At 41.4% G+C, this 23,592-nt stretch overlaps 1 protein-coding gene across 1 annotated transcript; it reads left to right on the forward strand.

The window, feature by feature from the left end:
• Positions 1-6,962: 6,962 nt before the first annotated feature.
• On the forward strand, positions 6,963-23,352 carry ccdc151 (coiled-coil domain containing 151). Its single transcript, XM_034187441.1, has 13 exons — positions 6,963-7,084; positions 7,291-7,412; positions 7,491-7,568; positions 8,686-8,874; positions 9,047-9,148; positions 16,561-16,686; positions 17,319-17,417; positions 19,248-19,391; positions 19,493-19,653; positions 19,840-19,996; positions 20,150-20,302; positions 22,678-22,765; positions 22,960-23,352. The coding sequence occupies exons 1-13, from the start codon at positions 7,021-7,023 to the stop codon at positions 23,082-23,084; spliced, it is 1,608 nt and encodes a 535-aa protein (XP_034043332.1). The 5' UTR covers positions 6,963-7,020; the 3' UTR covers positions 23,085-23,352.
• The last annotated feature ends 240 nt before the right edge of the window (positions 23,353-23,592 follow it).

Raw genomic sequence — 23,592 nt, forward strand, 5'->3', positions numbered from 1 at the left:
CTTAATTTCTAAACTTTGACACCAGCAACGAGTTTTGCCAAAATGAACCCTTGAAGGGCGATTCTGAGGTCAGCCTTCGTCCTCTTACAGAGACTGGGAGAAGTCAGTTAAAGGACGTGGGAGGAATTAACTGATAAACAGGCAGACATGACCTTGACCCCATTCCTTGACCTTTGGGAATTTGACCTGCCATGTTTGGTACAAATCTGAGAGAAAAATTTAAATTTTGAGCTTTTTTCAATTTCAGGGCAATTTCAGGATTGAACTTCATCCACATAAGATTAGTGGAAATCGATCAAACAACCTTTAGGAGTTGAGGAACAAGCAGGCAAACGTTCTAATTGTAGAAGCTATAAGTAAGTCCTCTATATGCCCTGAGGCCCGTTGGTGCTGGTGCTTATTACCCCCGGACTCTTGTCATGTAAAGCAGCTGAGACTACAGTGCCCTACATTTGTATTCACAAAATATTAATATACTCACTCACTCATCTTCAACCGCTTATCCGGGATCGGGTCGCGGGGGCTCCAGCTCCAGCAGGTGACCCCAGACTTCTCTTTCCCAGGCCACATCGACTACCTCTGACTGGGAGATTCTGACGTGATCCCAGGCCAGTGTGGAGATATAATCTCTCCACCTAGTCCTGGGTCTTCCCCGGGGTCTCCTCCCAGATGGATGTGATGGAACACCTCCCTAGGAAGGCGCCCAGGGGGCATCCTTACCAGATGCCCGAACCACGTCAGCTGGCTCCTTTCAATGTGAAGGAGCAGCGGCTCTACTCTGAGCTGCTCACGGACAACTGAACTTCTCACCCTATCTCTAAGGGAAACACCAGCCACCCTCCTAAGGAAGCCCATTTCTGCCTCTTGTACCCGCAATCTAGTTCTTTCGGTTATGACCCAACCCTCATGACCATAGGTAGGAACGAAGATTGACCAATACCATACCATACCATCCCAACTTTAGTTAAAAAGCACCTTAACACAGCCACCACTGACACAAGGTGCTATACTCTACAAACACAAGACAAATTAAAATACAATAAAATAAAAAGAAACACTAAAATGCAATTTAAAACATTATCAAAGTACGTCTCTTTTGTGTCAAAAGCCAAAGAAAAAAGATAAGTTCTTAAACGAACTTTGAAAATGATCAGTGAGGGTGCCTCCCTAACACCCAGATGCAAGCTGTTCCACAGTTTGGGAGCAACAACCGAAAACGCCTTGTCCCCTCTGAGCTTTATCTTTGACCTAGGCACTTGCAGGAGCAGCTGGTCAGCTGACCTGAGAGACAGACTAGGTGCATGAGGCTGAAGAAACCCAGAGAGGTACAATGGAGCTAAACCATAGAGGGACTTAAAAATGAACATATGAATTTTCAAATGGACCCTAAATGAACCGGCAACCAGTGAAATGCGGCCAGGACAGTAGTAGATCGTGAGCTTCGCCTTTTGGCTCAGCTCCCTTTTTGTCACAACAGTACGATGGAGCGAACGCAACACCGCCCCTGCTGCACTGATTCTCCAGCCAATCTCACACTCCATTGTCCCCTCACTCATAAACAAGACCCTGAGGTACTTGAACTCCTTCACTTGGGGAAAGACTTCATTCCCTACCCAGAGTAGGCAATCCATTGGTTTCCTGCTGGGAACCATGGCCTCAGATTTAGATGTGCTGATCCTCATCCCAGCCGCTTCACACTCGACTGCAAACCGATCCAGTGAGTGTTGGAGGTCACCAGCCGATGAAGCCAACAGGACCACATCATCTGCAAAAAGCAGTGATGAGACCCTGAGCCCACCAAACTGGAAACCCTCCTCCCCCCAACTACGCCTCAATATCATGTCCATGAATATCACAAACAGGATTGGTGACAAGGTGCAGCCCTGGCAGAGGCCAACCCCCACCAGAAACGAGTCCGACTTACTGCCGAGCACCTGAACACAGCTCTCGCTTTGTGAGTACAGAGATTGGATGGTCCTGAGAAGGGACCCCCTCACTCCATACTCCTGCAGCACCCCCCACAGTATCTCCTGGGGTACATGTTCATACGCCTTCTCCAAGTCCACAAAACATGTAGACTGGATGGGCGTACTCCCAGGCCCCCTCCAGGATCCTTGTGAGAGTGAAAAGCTGGTCGGTTGTTCCACGACCAGGACGGAACCTGCATTGTTCCTCTTTAATCCGAGGTTCAGCTATCGGCCGAACCCTCCTTTCCAACACCCTGGAGTAGACTTTACCAGTGAGGCTGAGTGTTACCCTGTAAATTCTTTAGCCCTGTTACTCAACCAATCAGATATTCCTTTCAAACTCAGTCCATCAAGGTATAAACATTTGGGGATTATTGTTACATGTACTTTACCGTCCCTTTACTCTGCTAGTTTTGTTCCCCTGGTTGCCCAGATCAAAGCAGGTTTTCACAGGTGGAACTCTCTTCCCTTGTCATTAATAGGCCAAATTAATATAGTCGTTGTAAACATCTTTCCCAGACTCGTCTTTTTGTTTCAGTACATCCCTTTGTTCTTACCAAAGCATTTTTTTTTTTAATCATTAGACTAAATTATGGTAAAGCTCCCAGACTGGGACTATCTTTACTGCAATGGTCTCCATCTAATGGTGGTCTCACCCTGCCCTCTTTTATGTTATTGGTCTTCACATATTCACAAATTGAGCAATTGGCTTCGCTCACCTGAGTTCTTTCTGATTCATCCTCTCTCCTCCTCTTCACCTGCCTCTTTAATTTATTCTTTGTTGCCCATTAAGCCTTCTGGCAGTGCAGTGAACCTCATAGTTCTATCTACGAGTTCTGTTAGGATTTGGTCTCAGTTTAGGTCTCATTTTAAGTTTGTGTTTCTTTCTACTAGGATGCTGTTATTGAAAAATCATTTATTTGCTGCTTTTACTAAAGCCTCTTACCTTTTGTGGCATAATCGAGGTATTAGAATGATCAGAAACCTTTACAAAGATGGTGTCTTCATTAGTTTTTCTGATTTGTCTTCAAATTTTTATTTACCCGTGTCACACTTATTTCTTTATTTTTAAATTAGACATTGCGCCTCTTGTCTTTTTCCGTGTTTTCCTTTACTCCCTGCTGAACAACCATGGAATGCCCTTTTGATCCTTGGACTTAAACCCTTGTATCTGTTATATATGGTGATCTCATGGCTCTTGACACCCATTTGGTAACCAAAATTAAAACAATTTGGTATTGAGCTGACAAATCAATGGTGGGACAAGGCTGTGCTTAATATACACTCAGGCACAACATGTACCAGGTTACAGCTTATACAGTTCAAGGTATTAAATAGAGTCCACTTTTCAAAGTCATTTATCCTGACATACAAAAATGTGGAAAAAGTGAAGCGCTTTGAATACTTTCTGGATGCTCTGTATGTGGACGTTCACATTCTGTATATGGTGCATTCCAAAGTGGAAAAATAGAGTATTTCTGGTAATTCCTTTGCCCAACCTCCCCATGTAATGCATGTGTCACCAGAATAATTTATGCATTAAAATATTTATGAATCATTCATACTGCATGCATAATAAGAAGAGAAAATGTTTGTGGCTTTGTGTGCTGCGGAATTAACATCACACCAATAAGGTGACAAACCCAACCTGTTTTTAACCTAAATGTTGCTGAATGAAATGAAAATGGTATTATCCAAGTAGTAATAATAATATTACATTAAACAGTTGTGTCAGTGGCAATGTGTTGTTTGTGCGCAGACTTAATGTGGCCATGCCACTCCACCATAAACACACTCCTTTTGGAAATTTGTCAGTGAAGAAACTTAATATAAACCATTCTTTTATTCACCAGCGAATGTGTATTATCTGTATTTTATCTTTTCCCCGCTTGGTCAGAACAGCTTTGCAAGTTTAGCCAGACATGTGCCAGGGTCTAGCCACAGCTCAGAGTGCTCACACTCATCAAACAAACCGGACTTTACAGGCGTCCAGTCTATGACACGGGTCTGAGATACAAATATGTCAGGGTGCGTCTTGTAAAAATGGCATGTGTGTGTGTGCATCTTCCGTCTTCCTATACGTATGGCTGTAATGCGCATGTTTTGCTGCAGACGTCCTCCTCCCTCTTTGAGAAAAGGAACCGTGATTCAGCACCACAGCTCCTTTGTCAGTGACTGCAAAAAGGACGACAGTCATACGTAAATTCGTGTCACATATACATCACAACAGTGTCGCCACCATCGTGCATATTTGTGCATCAGTGCCTTTCACAAAACAGTCTTAGGATTGAGGACCCCAGCAGGTGGAAAACCCACAGAGTCCCCCATATTTCACCTGGCTGTAACAGGTGGATGGTTACTTTAGAGAGGGGGCGATGGACCGGCTCTCTGCCTGAGTGGTTGCCATCCGGAACCCACGGTGGTTCCTTAGTGTGGTGACTGTTGCGTATTAAAATCAAATTGTTGATATTTGGAGCTCTCATGTTGAACACGTTCTATGTTAAAGGGCTTCTTCCTGTCATATTTTTACTCCAATTTGAAGATAAATCTGACATTAACTGACACTTTAATTTCCTGTTTGCTTTATCTCCAGCAGTAATGTCAAGTGTGTGTGAATTGTATATTTTTAGATTTAAAAAATCAAAATGGCTGGTATTTTCCTTTAAAAAGAAACAGTTTATTTTTTGTAATACTTATTTGTCTCGTAGGATGTTTTTGTTACTTTTTTCTGAATGTGTTGTTTCAGCTTTGATTGGTCCATGATGATCCTTCATTGCATCTGATTTATGTTATACTCTGTTACACGAGTACACCTCTGCTTTTTTGATTTTACTAAACATATTGCACTGTTGCCATAGTAATGTTGTTAAACTGCAGACCATTTAAAGCTTCGTCTGATATTTATTAATATTAGTACTTTGCCAGAAGAGATTACAAAAGAACAAACAGTGAGACCTGGACTCGCGTGTTTTACTTTTTTTAATTGACCTTGTTGTTTTTGGTTCACTCATTCTGTTGAGGAAAATATTGGAAATGTTGTACAAGTTTATATTGACTAATTTTTTTGTAAATTAATAAAATGCATTGTGGCCACAAAAGTGTTAAAAAAATAAAACAATAATGTAATATGAACTTGTTTCATTTTATTGTTGGTTGTATTAATTTTGAATTAATTAGGCTGAAAAATGGCAAGAAGGTACAATGTTATGGTTACATGGATTTAATGAATTATCTTAATTTCAAAATTGGTGTGAAATTTATTGTTATTTTTACTGCTACTATGACTGTTACTATTATTATTGTTAGACTCGGGAATAGGGACAAGACCACCTATATCGTGTACGAGAAAAGACCAAGACCTTAAAGGGTCAAGTGTAAGTCAAGACCAAGACTGGGATTTTGGAGCGATCAAAACCAAGTCTTTGGAGGATGTGACACAACTAAGACAAATCACACACACTTCAAAGATTGTTTGCAGGGGGTTGGAGCTTATCCCAGCAGTTATAGGGCATAAGGCAGTGTTCACCCTGGACAGGACGCCAGTCTGTCACAGGGCCACATATAGACAACCTGCACGCACACCTACAGATAATTTAAAGCTTTCAGCTCACCTAACCTGCATGACTTTGGCTGTGGGATGGAAGCCGGAGCACCTGGAGGGAACCCACACAAGCACGGAGAGAACATGCAAACTCCACACAGAAAGGCCACAGGTGGGACTCGATCCTATGACCTTCTCACAGTGGGGCAACAGTGCTAACCACTAAGCCAACGTGCTGCTTACAAGTTGGAACTGAAGGTGTTTTTTTTTTGTTTTTTTATCTTCACTCATTCTTTGCTCCCAGTGGGACTCACAGATTCAAGAGAGCATTACACTGTGAGATCAGCTGTCAAGTGTAGCACCAGTCAACACAATGCAAAATAATGTATTCATTTTATTATGTTGTTCGTCCTTCGGGGTCCAAGATGACCATGGCTCCACTAGGTGGGTAATCAGTGACGGTGCGTCCGGAGGTGGCTGATGAGGCCAATCCGGGCTTGAAAGGTGTGCACACATGTGGGACACACATGGGTGGGTACTGCGGTGGAGGTAGAGGTAGCTCGGGCCTTGCGTGCGGCTCGTTTTGTTTGGGCGTCCGCGATCTGTCTGGCCTCTGCTGCGCGGGCGCCACTGGTGGTCTTGCTGCGCCACTGAGGGAGGTTGTGGGCAAGCGTTTCCCAGGAGGTGAGCTCAAAGCCCAGGTTTTTCAGGGACGTTTTGAGACAGTCTTTGTAGCATTTCTTCTGCCCCCCGACAGAGCGCTTGCCCTGGCACAATTCTCCATACAGGAGCTGCTTTGGCAGTTGAGTGTCTGGCATTCTGATTAATAAATCAGAATGCCAGACACATTAATAAATTAATTATTATACACATAAATTAATGTGTATAATTGTTGTAGTCCAAGACTGAAAAGAATTTTTCAATTCCACAAGACCGAATAAGTGAAAAGGTGGTCTTGAGATCAAGACTCGAGTACTACAACACTAGTTAGTGTAGTATTTATTATGTATATGAGAATGTGTTTGAATAATACCATAATAAGATTGTTTAATTGCGAAATGCTCGTTTTTGGCTCGTTTTCATCATTTTCATGGACGGTGTCGCTTGTTTCTATTAGGGACACCTGGCAACATCGTGTCAGTCTGCCCCGTTCCCATAATGCTCCAGAAAACACACAGACATTAAAACAGAAACTTTATAACTATGTCGTATTTAAATCTGAAATTATGAGGAAAAATATAATAATAATTTTTCCCTTAATTCAAACGAGGTCTCAGAAAATCTGGTCTCAGAAAATCTGAACTCAGACTGACTTAATCTGATGAACACAAAATGTGTGCTTTTTAACAATATTTTACCGCTGTTTTGTTTAACTCTTGTTTTAACTCTGTTTTAACTCTGTAAAGTGGCGCAGGGTAGCGGACACGTTGCTAAGCAACAGTAAACCGAAGACGGACTTCCGCTAGCGTCTGATAACTTTGCTCACTCTTGTTTTAAAAGAGGAGATTAAAAATGTCGACGAACCTTAACGAGATTGGCCAAATCACAATATTGCAGCGCAAACTTAAACTTCTGGGTAAGTTTGTTTCTAAATTCGATTGGTTATTAGTTGCCATTATCATGATTAAAAATAGCAAGCGCTGATTTGAGTTGAAAGCACATTAAAGCTGAACGTTCAGCGTGTTGTGATCAGTAACTGAAATAAAATACATGTGTACTTGAATAAAACAAAACACCCCATTTTTAACGTATTAGTAGTGTAATGCTGAATGTGTCCACCAGAGGGCGAGAAGAATGCTTTCGCTGAGAGCAGTCGGGCCATCATGCAGAAGAACACAGAGTCCATCCAGAGGCTGAAGCAGAACAACAGCATGCTGTACAGGAAGCTGGCAGGCGCTAAAGCTGTACAGTGCACAAAGAATACATAAAAATAAACTTTATCACACGCAGCCAGTTACTCATTTTTGTCTTTGACCTTCCAGGGCCATGCGCACATCATCAAAGCCGTCTTCCAGGACAGAGGCACAGAGAAAGAAGCTTATCGCAACATGACCTTAAAGGTGAGCTGGTTTTATTGCTGCAGGTAATATACAAGACGTATAACGGATTATTGATGGACATGTGGACTGTTTCTTTAGTACTTTCCATCTGAAGCAGTGCTTTACAATGACGCCCCTGCATTCCCACACTGATAAATGGACTGCATTTATATAGCGCTTTTCCATCTGCATCAGACACTCAAAGCACTTTATAATTATGCCTCACATTCACCCCGATGTCAGGGTGCTGCCATACAAGGTGCTCACTACACACCGGGAGCAATAGGGGATTAAAGGCCTTGCCCAAGGGCCCTTAGTAATTGTCCAGTCAGGTGGGGATTTGAACCCATGATCTTCTGGACTCAAGCCCAACACCTTAACCACAAGACCATCACCTCCCCTAATGTCAGCGTACTGCCATGCAAAGCTCTCAACATGCCAGGAGTAACATGGGGATTGAGGACCATGCTCAGTGGGCCTTTGTGATTTTTTTTTTTTCCTGATCTGACTGGTATTTGAATCAAGGATCCTCTAGTCTCAAGCCCACTGCTTTAACATCAAGATGGGAACTTGATGGGAACTACATTTGTGCTCACTGTTTGCAGCCAGTGTTGATAGTTTTGAATCAATGTAACCTCAAAAAGAAAATCAGAAATCCTCAGACTTTGAAGCCCAGAGATCAGTCGTACCCATGCGTTCATATATTTGAGTGACATCAAAAAGGCTGTATAGCACAGAGGATGGTTGGAATATGCAAGTTAATACAAAGGTAGAGACACAGATTGTAGTGTAATGACATTGTAGACACGATCCTAAATTGCAGATCTGTTCATTTCTTCTTTCATTCTCCTGTATGGATAATGTTGACATTGGCAGTCCACTGTCGCTTCAACATTTTGGTTCTTTTCCGTCAATGGGGCTGAAATTATCCACCTGAACATTCAGTTCCATTTAAAGCTGTTAGCTGCACCACTTTAGACCCTGAATCACAAAACAGTACTCTCTGAAAGTTGGTCTAAAAAAAAGGTCCAGGTTGTTCAGGTAATAGTCCCTTCGTATGGCGCTACGTCCTGTGAAGGCATCCTTTATCCAACTCTAGCTGCCTCTGTCTTTGATTGGATCCTATCTGTACTGACAGGAAGCAATCACAGCGCTGGACCAGAGTGTGCAGACCAAGAAGAAGCGTCTCAATGCCATGAAACACATAACTCAGACTTTGGAGCGACAATGGGATGAACTCCAGAAGGAATACCAGAGAAGGAAGCGAGTGTGCAGTGAAGCACCTTCAACTGATACTCGTGCACGAAAACATGAGGAGGATGAAATGGTGCGTAGGTATAAGTAACAAAACTGTGACAGGCTGAACAGCATTAAGCCTGTGATGTATGAAGAACAACGTAAGACCAAAGTATTTACTCGAAGAAGAGTCCCGCAGCAGACAGCGCTGCTTTGTTTAGGCTTAGGTGTGAACAATGCTTTGTGCATTCATGTGTACTCAGACCATACGGGACCTGGAGAACCATCTGGAGAAGACCCAGTTAAAGTGCAAGCAGGCTGAGAACATCACAGCAACATATCTGACACTGAAACGACAAATGCAGGTACTTTCAGTTTCTGCTATTTAGATTTTCAGCCTGAAGTCGATGTTTGTTCTGTAGCAAAGTGCCAAGTGTTGTGGAAAAAGTTCATCTTTGGGGAGGATTTGTTGACCCTGAATGATTTGTGCCTGTAAATGAAAAACTTTAATTGCCTTTGTTTATTGTGCATTTTGTACTTTTTCACAAAGAATGGAATGATGGCGTTAACAGTAGCACATACAGGCTGCCAAATGTATTTTTTCAATGTCATTTATTACAACAATACTCAAGAGTAGTACTAATAATAGCATAAATGTACCAGCAGTGAGCTCTGAACTGAGGCACAAATGATGGAGGCCACTCTACCATACAGAATGAAAAATCCAAATGATCCGCACAGCCACAGCGCTGTCAGTCAGAATTTGTTTTTTTATTTAACAGAAAAAATAAAGTGTTACGTTTCGGGCAGATGCCCTTCGTCAGACAATGGAGCCACTCTACCATACAGGCCTGATTGGTGGATTGCTGCAGATGATTGTCCTTCTGGAAGGTTCTCCTCTTTCCACAGAGGAATGTTGGATCTCTGACAGAGTGACCATCGGGTTCTTGGTCACCTCCCTGACTAAGGTCCTTCTCCCCCGATCACTCATTTTCAACGGGCAGCCAACTCTAGGAAGAGTCCTGGTGGATCTGAACTTCTTCTATTTACAGATGATGGAGGCCATCCTCAATAATAATTTGTGTCCATTGTTCCATGGTTGGGGGGTCGGGTTGATGCCACTTCCTTGTTATTAATTTTTTTACAAGCCACTGTGAATATTTTTAACAAATATTTATCTTTCCTTGTAGATATTCTACTGAAAAATTTCCTAAGTATCAAGCTGTGAGGGTGCCTCAATGCAGACTCCCAGACCAGGTGTTAGTGTAAAAGAAGCCGTTGTCTTTATTCCAGGCTTTGGTTCGGTGCACAGGTTATCAATCAAAGGAGCAAAGGTACAAACAGGGCTAGGCACACACGCAGTCATAGTCAAGCAGGGTTCAGTGGCACGAGCAAACACAGACATCAGGGATGAAGAAAAAGGCGCGGTCAAAAATACAAAGCAGGATCAAAAACACAACAAGGCAAATCAGGACTGTGAAGAAAGCTGGTCAGTGCACAGAGACAACAAACTGACGGTGGTGTGGTGACTGGGAGGAGATTAAATAAGCAGGAGTTAACAAGGTGCACGTGGGGTGAATGATCTAGAAAGTGGGCGTGGCTAGTGAACAAAGATGATGCATGGTGCAAGAAGGTGAGGAGGGACAACACAAGGTGGAGTGAGGTAAGACACAAAGATGCGTGAATAGGAGCCAACAGCACCTGTTCATGCATCTTTGTGGTGCCACAGTTGCCACAGCTTGGGACCCGGTGAGGGCGGTCGCATCTCCTCCTCTCTCCCTCATCTCTGCTCTAACCTTCAAAGTCCCTACTTCACCAGACTGGATTCTTCGAACTATATTGGATTAACCATGGAATTGATTAGCTGGTCTCTGAACGCTATTGACACCATTTTTCCTACAAGAAGATCAAGGCCGGGGGACCCTGCGTGCCCAGATGGAACCTACCCTGTGGGCTATGTTCTCGATGCCTGGGAGACGTGGTGAGTTGCATGCTTTGCGCCATTCTCTGTGGAGGACGTCGAGGATTTATTTATATTTGGTTTCATGGTAGGAGGGCTGGTACTTTTTGGCTTATGTGCTGCCCTGACCTACCGGAAAATTGTCAAGAGGGCTGCCACCAGAACCATGACCCCTCACCTCTCCGTCATGATTAATGAGTTGGGCAAGGCGATGAATTCTCAGACTGCTCTAATCCTTAAACTTAGACGAAAGTTGGATGACATCTTGGAGCAGATGCGCACCTTGCAGAAGAAGATTTCAGAGACCGGGGAATATTCTTAATTTGGGATCTGGTTTGTTCATGTGAAACTGTAAAAGTGTTTTTCACTGCTCAACCACAAACACGGCAGGCTTATCAGCCTCTGAAGGACAAAATGCCCGATGCTTTCCTCCAGAAGAATGTCTATGGCCTTGGTGAACATTCAGCTGCCCTTATCTTAACTCCCAGACGGACAGAACTGACTCACACATGGACAGAGACTGGAAGCATGCTCCATTTCTCCCCCCTCCCTTTCTGCTCCCTACCACACACCCCATCCCGGCCCCCACTCACGCCACTCCCCCCCAAGCTGATGGCGGCGCAACTCACGTTTGCTGACGTTTCACCCACTTTGCCTCAATTTAGATGGACTGCTTCAAGTTTAGAGCACATAAACAATGTCAAATGTGTATGTGTTGTCTTTAATTTTGATGTGTGCCATTATTACAGTAAACAAGTAATAATTGCTGTATTCTGAGGTAATTGGAGTGTAAATGTAATTTCGTTGTTGTTGCATTTGTAATGACAATGACAATAAATCTCTCATTCATTCATTCAAACACTAAGCAGACTGAAAAAAAAGTGAAGGACAAAGACATAATGGCAGGTGCAGAGCATGGAGTGAACATAAAAAGCTGCGCGTGAGGAATAACGGAATAATGAACAGAGCTAAAACAGAATATAATACTACTATAACAGGAACTGAAATTAGACATTAGCATGAGAACAAAAAGAAACTACATGAGAACTGATCAGGAAATAATAAGAAAGTAAACACTAAGACAAAATAAACAAGCAAAGACTAAATAATAACCCGAAAGCAAAATCTGATATTAAGGTATGACAGAAAACAAGAGAAATGAGAACAGATGACAATTAAATGATAAACAATGAAAACAACCTGGCAGAACTAGAATGGAACTGAACTATGGCAGAAGTATCAACGAAACAAAGTGACAATGAAAAACAGAACAGAGAATAAACACATTATGAAAATAAACTAAAATAAACTACTAATTACTCAGAACTGGGGAAGATGGGGGTAAAGGAGGAGGAAAAAAGTCAAAACCCCGATCAGGGCCACATCCTGACACTAATTAAAGTATAGTTGCATTCAACCATAGATTGTATCATAATTTTTTTTATAATTTCTCTGCTTTTGTTTTCCCAATAGTTATTTATTTGTTGAACATTTCCAAAATAGATGACTATGATTTACATTTACTGATCCACAGTTTCTCCAGCATGGTATAGATTGGTTCAGCTATTTACTTTTTATCTTAGGTGTGATGAAATACCAGATCAGGTTTTTCTATGAAGATTCCCTCCATTTCTGAGAACGAGTGGTTGTTTGGTGGTTTTTCTACATTTTGCCAATTTTGAGCTACCTGGCAAAGGTTGTGAATACTTATGTACACGTGATTTATTTTCTTTTTTTTTTATATAAATTTTACAAAAATCTCAAACATTTTTTCACATTGTTATTATGGAGTGCTATGTGTAGAATTTTGAGGAAAATAATAAGACTAACATAACAAAATGTGGAAAAAGTGAAGTACTGTAAATACTTTTGTGAAGCTCTGTAAGTGGGCTGCAGAGATCGTCTGTAAGTTTAAATGACCTACACCTACCACCTAGCTCTGTCCTTTATACAACCCCTGGCAAAAATTATGGAATCACCGGCCTCGGAGGATATTCATTCAGTTGTTTAATTTTGTAGAAAAAAAAGCAGATCACAGACATGACACAAAACTAAAGTCATTTCAAATGGCAACTTTCTGGCTTTAAGAAACACTATAAGAAATCGGAAAAAAAAATTGTGGCAGTCAGTAACGGTTACTTTTTTAGACCAAGCAGAGGAAAAAATATGGACTCACTCAATTCTGAGGAAAAAATTATGGAATCATGAAAAACAAAAGAACGCTCCAACACATCACTAGTATTTTGTTGCACCACCTCTGGCTTTTATAACAGCTTGCAGTCTCTGAGGCATGGACTTAATGAGTGACAATGAGTACTCTTCATCAATCTGGCTCCAACTTTCTCTGATTGCTGTTGCCAGATCAGCTTTGCAGGTTGGAGCCTTGTCATGGACCATTTTCTTCAACTTCCACCAAAGATTTTCAATTGGATTAAGATCCGGACTATTTGCAGGCCATGACATTGACCCTATGTGTCTTTTTGCAAGGAATGTTTTCACAGTTTTTGCTCTATGGCAAGATGCATTATCATCTTGAAAAATGATTTCATCATCCCCAAACATCCTTTCAATTGATGGGATAAGAATAGTGTCCAAAATATCAACGGAAGCTTGTGCATTTATTGATGATGTAATGACAGCCATCTCCCCAGTGCCTTTACCTGACATGCAGCCCCATATCATCAATGACTGTGGAAATTTACATGTTCTTTTCAGGCAGTCATCTTTATAAATCTCATTGGAACGGCACCAAACAAAAGTTCCAGCATCAGCACCTTGCCCAATGCAGATTCAAGATTCAAGATTCATCACTGAATATGACTTTCATCCAGTCATACACAGTCCACGATTGCTTTTCCTTAGCCCATTGTAACCTTGTTTTTTTCTGTTTAGGTGTTAATGATGGCTTTTGTTTAGCTTTTCTGTATGTAAATCCCATTTCCTTTAGGCGGTTTCTTACAGTTCAGTCACAGACGTTGACTCCAGTTTCCTCCCATTCGTTCCTCATTTGTTTTGTTGTGCATTTTCAATTTTTGAGACATATTGCTTTAAGTTTTCTGTCTTGAAGCTTTGATGTCTTCCTTGGTCTACCAGTATGTTTGCCTTTAACAACCTTCCCATGTTGTTTGTATTTGGTCCAGAGTTTAGACACAGCTGACTGTGAACAACCAACATCTTTTGCAACATTGCGTGATGATTTACCCTCTTTTAAGAGTTTGATAATCCTCTCCTTTGTTTCAACTGACATCTCTCATGTTGGAGCCATGATTCATGTCAGTCCACTTGGTGCAACAGCTCTCCAAGGTGTGATCACTCCTTTTTAGATGCAAGCTAACGAGCAGATCTGATTTGATGCAGGTGTTAGTTTTGGGGATGAAAATTTACAGGTTGATTCCATAATTTATTCCTCAGAATTGAGTGAGTCCATATTTTTTTCCCTCTGCTTGGTCTAAAAAAGTAACCATTACTGACTGCCACAATTTTTTTTCCTGATTTCTTATAGTGTTTCTTAAAGCCAGAAAGTTGCCATTTGAAATGACTTTAGTTTTATGTCATGTCTGTGATCTGCTTTTTTTCTACAAAATTAAACAACTGAATGAACATCCTCCAAGGCCGGTGATTCCATAATTTTTGCCAGGGGTTGTAACACACAGGTCCTGTGCAGGATTCGCTGCCAGCTAATACGGTTTAGATTCAAATCATGCACACAATGTGAACATAAATTTCTTTTGAAAGCCCTGCGACAGACTGGCGTCCTGTCCAGGGTGAACCCTGCCTCATGACCTATGACTGCTGGGATAGGCTCCAGCCCTCCAACCCTTAACTGGAGTAAGCAGCTTTAGAGAATGGATGAATGGATGGATTTCTTTTGAATACCATCTGCACAGGTTCTCTGATTACAGGCACTGAAGCCTGGAACTCCTTCGGGGTTGTTATGAGTGTTGTAGTAGCTTCTTTGTGCACGCTGTCTCATGTTGATCATGGATTATGTTGTAAAGATTTGTTTTCAGTTTCAGATTGAAGAGTATAATTTTTATTTATTTATTTATTTTTACTTGTGGTGTAAAGATGTTGTAATTTTATTCATTTTGATTTGATTCCATAGCAACATGTTAGGAGGATGAGTATTTTTGGTAGCCCCTGAAATTCTGTAGTTTGCCTCTATAATCTTTGGAAAATAAAGTATTAGCTTCCTTCCTGACTGTAGTGGATATCGCTCATAAATGATGGGGGATCTATCGAACAATATGTTTTACAGACTTCTGTCGATCTTTGATTTGGAAAAAATAAAATCCAAACTCCACTGTTGTCCTGAGCAACAAATATGCGTCTTGTGTTAATGAGATCAATGTTTCTAGAATAAAGCCACAGACTTTCCCCATAAATTACACACAAGGTTTTTATTTTTGTTTTTGTGTAGGCTCTCAGTTGTCCAGGTGGTTTCCATAGTAGAGAAGCTTGAATCTTCGACTGGACTGGGTTGCTTGATGCGAGGACGTTTCGCTTCAAATTGCAGAAGCTTCCTCAGCTAAAATTCTTGCTCTGGTGGTCTGACTTCTGTCTTGACTCTTGTAGAGAAGAATAATCAAGAAGTCACAAAAGCTGGAGTTTTAAACCTAACCAGACCCCTCCTACCGAGAGGCAGACTGCTATAGGCTAGTGACTAAACAATAGCTCTAATTAGCACCTATTGTGCTCTAGTTAGCACCCTCCTAATGACAGGGCAGCTGTCCCTCCTAATGATGGGACGGACCCTCTCATGATGGCTCCCTTGACGACTCTGCTGATGACGTGAATGACTCATTACCATGAACAAAAGACTGAAACTGCTTTGACCTGAGTACCCCATTGTAAACAGGGGATAAAGCGTGTCTCAGATCCCCTCCCTGGTTAAGGCTGGGTTTCAAACGTTTCACAAAGAATGCCTCCTTGACCCCTCTCTCAAACCATTTCTTTCTCAAACCATTCTCTGGCTAATATTTTAACTTCCTTGTCCTCAAACATGTGGTTAGTGTCTTTAAGGTGGAGATGAACTGCAGACTGAGGTCCACTGGCGCCCTCTCTGCGGTGCTGGTATAGCCTTTTGTGTAAAGGTTGCTTAGTCTCACCTATGTAGTGTTCGTTACAGTTTTCCTGACATCTGATGGAATACACTACATAATCATGAGAGGGTCTGTCATGAGAGGGTCCGTCCCATCATTAGGAGGGACAGCTGGCCTGTCATTAAGAGGGTGCTAACTAGAGCACAATAGGTGCTAATTAGAGCTATTGTTTAGTCACTAGCCTATAGCAGTCTGCCTCTGAGTAGGAGGGGTCTGGTTAGGTTTAAAACTCCAGCTTTTGTGACTTCTTGATTATTCTTCTCTACAAGAGTCAAGACAGAAGTCAGACCACCAGAGCAAGAATTTTAGCTGAGGAAACTTCTGCGATTTGAAGCGAAACGTCCTCGTGTCAAGCAACCCAGTCCAGTCGAAGATTCAAGCTTCTCTACTACGGTTTTTATTTATTTATTGTTGGAATCACAAGTTGTCTGAGAGTGGAGTGAAAAATGTTTCTGGCATTGACTGAAATAAGAAAAATAAGTAATTAATTTTTATTTATTTATTTATTTATTTATTTTTGTCTCAGCATCTGAGTGTAAATTCTGAATGAATTCTCTTGAAGATACTGTTCTTAGAAAAAAAAAAAAATAGGTAACATCTATGTTGGATTATTGAACAGTACAACAAATAATAGCCATCTTTGTACCTAGAGGATGTGTGTCCCTGTCTTGTGTCCTTGTGTCTTTGGCTCACTCTTTCTGTTTCACTGCTGCAGGAGGAGAGTGTGACTTATAAGGGCCAGTTGGACAGTCTGGAAGCAGACCTTCAGAAGCACAGAGAAGAGCTCAGCAACGTGAAGGCCATGTACAAGAACGCCCAGCTCACCAAAAACGCTGCAAAGGTGATCGCAACCCCCGTGCATGAAGTTACAGCGTGCACGCAGTGACCAGTAACCATGGTTTTCGTTGTTGTCACTTCAGTTCTCCAAAGCAGACCATGGTCATTATCTCCTCAGTTCTTGTAGCTGCTTTGCAGAAGAGTTTAACAGGGTGTAAAAGAAAAACAGGAATGGAAATTTTTACGTCATTTTGGAAGTTCCCACAACCGTGAATATCTATGAACTGTGCACTCATAGTGAACCCTGTCAGCTACACCTGAACTCAGCTGACCTCTGCACCGGCAGCTGGTGTTCTGTTTACAGTCTGAGCAACGGGAGCCGAGGTGACGGGCAAAGCGAGACTTCCACAGGGAAAAGGTGACACTCGGGAGGTTCAAGAGCGCAAGAAAAATATAGATCAGATCAGAAAATAGCAGGCAGAGGGAAATGATCAACGGAGAACCAGGAACAGAACCACATAGGTTGACTGGAACTGGTGAGGGTGGAGAGGTGCACATGTGTTCGACACACCCGCACGCATGAACTTTGAACATGTGAAGAAGTAAAAGCACGGCAAAACAAAGCATGTATGTAAGAGGGCAAGTACGGTGTTCCTGTGGTTTTTAAAATTTATTTCCCACCCGTCTTTCTTGCAGGCAGAATTACAGCAGCAGGAGAAAAGGCTCTACAAAAACCATAAGGAGCGAGAGCAAGTTATCGCCTCCTACAGGAAGGTTGAGAAAAACAAGATCCAGGTTGGAAAGCTCATGATTATGTTTGTGTGCTTTAGTGAGAACAGACAACACAAATTTTATCTACTGAATCCATGTTGTATATTTATTTTTTCTGTTCTGACATCCCAAAAAATGATGCAGGCGACTGCAAATCTCTGTTTTTTCCCTGTTCTACCCATCACACCATCAGAAATCACTTCACTGTGATGAGTTATTGTTCAAAGTATCAATAAATTTGATTCTGATTGTGAAGCAGAATGAACCTCTGAAAATACATTTAAAAATAAAAATACATTTATAACTTTTGTTTTAACAATTGTTCAAATTCTGTTTTGGAAAATGGTTCATTTAATAGTTGTCGGTGTTTAGCTCAAACATCAAAATGTGTGAAGTATGTAAGATATTTTACATACAGACTTTTAATATTTTGCTTTTGAAAAGCTTCCTGTTCATACAAATGTCTAAAAATAACTTTGTATTCTTTTTGGATTTATTTGCAGATTGTTCTGTGTGTGTGTGTGGATGGCCTGTCTGACACACACACACAGCTTCAGAGCCTGATCAACGTGTGTGTCCGGTGATCTGTGCACACACATTTAACAAGCTGTTAACAAGGGCAAAGGAATATCACACTTTTTTTTTTTAACATTTCTATAGAAAAGGAGGCTTTTTGAAAGCTAAAATGATTAGATCAGTGAGGTAAAAGTTAGAAATTCTGTATACAAAGTATTAAAATTGAATCATTTGTGAAATTGTTTTACACGTGTTCAAATTGCTTGGCTGGAAAGCACATTTGTGAGTACTCAAAATTACACACACATCATTTAAAAACCTTAGTTTTTTATAGTTGTACATCATGTAATAGTCATTAATAATCATTTTATTACTATTTTCTCTGTAATTATGCTCCTTCACGTTTTCCTCTTGTAGTAGAAACCCATTGGTTTTATTTCATTTGAGAAATTCATAAAATGCCAAATGTTTCTCAGCAGGTTTGCAGAATGTGAGGGTATTTGATTTAAATGTGAGATCTGGTTCTAATTTTCACACAATTACTGTTACCAGACATACCTGTCAATCACACATAGCATGCATATTCATGAGATAGGAGTCATGCCAATCCCCTCGGGGGTGAGGGGCATGTCTCAGACAGTTGACCCACCAGGTGTAAGCATTGATGATGGTGGCATGACGTTCACTCTCAAGTTGGTAGCCGGAGTGTCATCAGTCGTTCACTGACTGAGCCTGGTCCGATGGCTGGGAAGTCCCAGATGATTGGGGTCTTAGGACCTGTTGCAGTCTTCTTCAGCCTTTGCAGCTGTTAGGTCACAAGCCACACCATTGAGCGCTTCTTGTTTCACCAGATCCCTGTTAGCCGTCTCATGTTCAGGCTTCCTGTTGGGCCTTCACGCTGACTGCAGTGGCCACGGGCCACACAAGGTCCCCACCGTATTTCACCCCAACAAGCAGTCCCCTACTTGATCTGTTACCCAGGTGTCGTGATGTGGACGAGGGGTTGGATTTAGACCCCTAATTAGGTAGAAGTGCCTGCCCACTGAAGGGCCAATAAATAACTTATTTTAACTTTTAATAATGTTCAATTTCAAAATTAAAAGAACTGTCAGTGTTTTGTTTTAAATTGTGTGACTTAAGACACTAAAAAGACAAAATAGTTTAATTCAGTAGATCATTTGAAGTGTTTTTCCGGTCAATCACCCTTTTAGACATCCTTATTGGTTATTTTATTCTTGTGATTACATGTGCAAACGTTACTAAAACCTTTTTTTTTATTATTACTATTGTTATTTCAAATTTGAAACATTCATGCAACAGCTGTGATTCTGTTTCCAGACCGTGAGTATTGAGCCAAATGATCTGAGCAGAGAGCTGCATCGCAGCATCACCAGGATGTCAGAGGAAGAGGATGAGCACAGCTCAGCTTACGAGGAGGCTTATCGACGCTTGAAGGAGATCACAGGAGTTACCAGTATACAGGTGTGGATGTGGCAGGAGAGAAATTAGCTGACTCAGCGAGTAAAAGATCAACAAAGTGCCATCTGTTCACAGACACATTACTGCATGTGTTATATGTGCAGGAGCTAGAGGAGCAATTCACCTCACAGCAGGAGGCAGGCGAGCATCTGGAGAAGATAAAGTCAGAGAATGAGAAGATCCTGCTGGAGCTGAAGGAGCAGGAGTTGCAACTGAACAAAGAATTTCAGGAAATGAAAAATTCTGGAGAAGGCAAAAGTCTGAGGTGAGAATTACATCACCGCACCACCGTGTCACTGCCAAAGAAATATGTTTTAAATACATATTTCATCTACAGATGAAATAAAATGCATGTTTGTATCGAGGAGTCCTTGTTTAGTCTTTGAGATGTTTCGCCGCTTGTCCAGGTGACTTTCATCATCGTCAGACTTGTGTTTGCTCACATTAACAGCATGCAGCAGGTACAGGAGGAGAGAAAACAGCTCCTGAAGTCAGTGCAGCTCAGGTATGACACAGCCAGAGGGCGCGTGGAGCATCTCGTTAAAACCGTCAATGCTGTGCGAGCCGCAGTCGAGCACCTCGCAGACAAACTCCAGCACATCACACTGGTAAAAAAAAAAGTGCTGATATCCCAACAGCTGAGACGATAAATGTCAGAGTGTGTCGGTTTTCCATAAAACTAATATTTATACCCACGTTATCATTAAAATCTGTCCTGGAAACTGTCCTCTAAACCAAATGTTCTTTCATTCCGCCATCAGAGCGAGGAGGATGCCGTGTCCCAGGAGTCTCCTGAGTCTGGGGAGGACGTGGTGGAGCTTCTGAAGCAGTGTCAGCTGAAGATCAAGTTAATGGAAAAAGAGCTCAAAGGAAATGATCTGTCTCCTATTATGAAGGAAATAAAAGAAGATGAGGTATATCAAGGGTGTATTTGTGTGTGTGTGTGTGTGTGTGTGTTTCTATTGAGATGCTGGTGTATTGTTTCTTAAATGAGATGTACTTAATCATCAAAAAAAAAAGAGAGAGAGAAGCACAAAAACAGGGTCAAAACTGATCTTGACAACTTGGAAAATAAAATTTAAAAAAATCCCAAGCTTCACAACGGGACCTCAGAGAGAGTCACAGTGTTCTTGGCAAACATGGGTGAGACTGTGACAGGCAGCTCTGGGTTTCCGTACAAGCGGGGATAATGGTGGCAATCAGCACAAACTGAGGCGGGTGGGTGGACGGGACAAAGACAGGACAGGAAGTACTGAGATAGTCAGGCGAGTGTGCTCCACGTGTCGGGTGCCCTGGCGCTCTCTATAGTAGGTGAGGGGTGGTGGACTTTGCCCCCCATAGTATAACAGGGAACTAATGTTCCCTGTTATACTTGTATTACGTAGGCAGGTAGAACACTTGTTCTGAGTGGGGTTGTTAGGACTGGGGTTGGGACGACTAATGAAAATCTTAACAATACATTAATAAGGTAAAATGTAAGTAGTGAATTTGTGTTAGCCATGTTACTTTAAAAAAGTAGTTATTTTTACTAGTTACTTCTCCCAAGAAGTAACTGAGTTAGTAACAGAGTTACAGCATTGTGAAAGTTATTAGTTACTAGGGAAAGTAACGCAATAGTTACTTTCCCTAGTAACTTACTAGGGAGCTAACTCTGCGTGAATATTGCCACAGAGACGTCTTCAATGATCTGTTAGGATGTTTCACTGCACAACAAGCCAGATTATTCCAGGTGTTTGTCAAAAAAATACTCCAAACAAACAGACACAGCAACAACAAAACAGCAAGCGATCGCCACATCAAGCAGACTCTGACTCACGGTCACAGTGAGAGAAGGAGTCACTGGGCTCAGCCACTGTCACTTAAAACAACGACTCAAAACATCTTAAAGAAGTTTGAAAAAAAATCAGTTGTCATGGAAGCGATCTATTTGTAACAGACTGTAAAGGTTAATTTCTGCTCTAATGTTGGACATTTCAAGACACAGTCCTATGGGAACATGCTCTGTTTTGGAGTCAGCCTCAAGTGGCCACTCAAGGAACTGCAATATTTTTGATTTCCTGGTTGGGGACAAAATACAGACTCGAGTGTTGCTGTTTGGTTTTATCCAAGCAAACTAGATGAAGGATGTTCTAGATATTCGACCCACATGTTTTGGTTGTGCCTGAAATTGTTCAACTACTGGCATACCTTTTTTGATACACTCATCTGGGATTGAGTCGGGGGGCCTTTTTTGATACAATCTCAAGAGATTTTGGGTTTGAAAATCTGTCCTTGCCCCCACATAGCTATTTTTGTCTTCCCCCCAAGATGATATTAAAGTGTTGATAACTCAACAGAGTGTCATTGGTTTTACCTCTCTGCTCACTGGACTGAGAATTTTGCTTTTGTGGAAGTCACACTTGCTAACTTCTATTAAAGCCTGGTTAAGTGATATTTTGTTTCTTTTGAAAGTGGAAAAAAATAAGTCAGTGCTCAGAGGCTCCTCCGGTAGGTTCTGTCTCCACTGGGAGCCGCTGATTATGTCTCACCTGGGGAAATCTCCCAGCAGAGTGAAACTGGGATCATCTCGCTTGGGGGGTCTTTACTGTCTGCCATTCACACGGCCGCAGAAGCCACTGGTTCTAGGTGTTTTTGTTTGTTTTGATTAAATTTTGTTTGTCTGTATGTTATTTGCTATTTTGTTTAATAAAATATATGGATAAAAATCCATATAGTTGAAAATGGCATATCAACGTCTTCTTAGTTTGTTCATCTTTTTTCAGTTTTGCCCATTGGCGGCGGTATAGAGCCGACATCTCAGCGATTGTTTAATTCTTCTTCAGCAAAAAGCTCTTTTCCGGAAAGTGACTTTTGTTTCCTCATACCTCTGCTCCTTATTCTCAGCAGTAGATTCTTGGAATGTTTGAGTCTTTGAAATCAAACTAATCATTGTTCACATATTTGTAAGTGGAATAATTATCTTTGCAAAGTGAACATTAATGTGTTGAAAAATAACTTATTTGAAAGAGAAAAATAATTTATTTGAAAGAGATTACTGGTGTTAATGATTATGTTGGAAAAATCATGAATTACCTGAATAAAAGACAATTAGTCAGCTAGTCGGGTAGTAGCTAGTCATAATCAACTATTACAACTAGTCCTCCCAACCCTAGTTAGCACATTTCTTCAAAACAAGAAGGTCTGAGTATTATTAATTAAACACAGCGGACAGATGTGTTATAGTTGTACAATAACAAGATACAGGTTTCCGTCAGTGTCTCAGAATACTTTTTTTTTTTTTCTTGAACAGTTCCACGCCAAGGTTGAGGAGAAGTTACCATCTCACAGCGTTCATGTTAAACTGCCAGAGGACCCACGTGTGGATCAGGATGAGCACGGTGAGAAGGATGCAGTTTCAGTCCATCTTTGAATCAGTCGGACAAAAGAAGTTCAAAGCCAACTCGACTTTTCTGTCACACAGAAACTGTTTGTGAAGATATTCTAATCACAGTGGCTCTTGTTTAGTTGTTTTTTGTTTTTTTGTTTTTTTTAGTGTTGTAAAAAATTATGATTCTGGATTTTGTCATTTCAGGTGCTGCCATTGAAGACAAAGAGGTCGACCTCATATCACGGGAAGAACTGAAGCGGCAGTCTCAGCTGATCGCTGAGTCGCACATCAAGAAAAAGGCCTGGAAGATGAGGAAGGGTGAGATCTGAGCCAGCACGTCAGGAGGCACAACAGAGACGAAAATAAAACGACATGAACGATAAACTCATCCCCACAAGGAAATGAAATCCTCCAAGATGTCTGAGTTTTGTTTGGGGGACATTTGGTTAAATAATCCTTCACCGTCCATCTGTGAGTCTACAGAGTGCAGGTTCTCCTAAACTGGTTGGATGTCAGTGAACTGTCACACAGTGGGAGCTCACGTCATGAAGACGTGCTCCAGGACAAATAATTCTGGTCCAACATCGAGGGGAGAAACTTTCTTTTTTCTTAAATATGCATCATATTTGTTACATATATAAACAGACCTGTTTGGTTTTTCAGTACAGAGGGTGATCAGATTTTTTTTTAATTAGTTTGTTTTTAAATTCAGGTATAATTTGTCTCCAAAGATTTACTGTCTCTGATCTACACAGTCAGGTCCGTTAGTATTTGGACAGCAACCTTTTTTGACTCTGCAGCTTCACAGTGGAATTCAAATGAATTAATTTTTTGTAG

The sequence above is a fragment of the Thalassophryne amazonica genome, chromosome 15, assembly GCF_902500255.1.
Source record: "Thalassophryne amazonica chromosome 15, fThaAma1.1, whole genome shotgun sequence".
NCBI lineage: Eukaryota > Metazoa > Chordata > Actinopteri > Batrachoidiformes > Batrachoididae > Thalassophryne > Thalassophryne amazonica.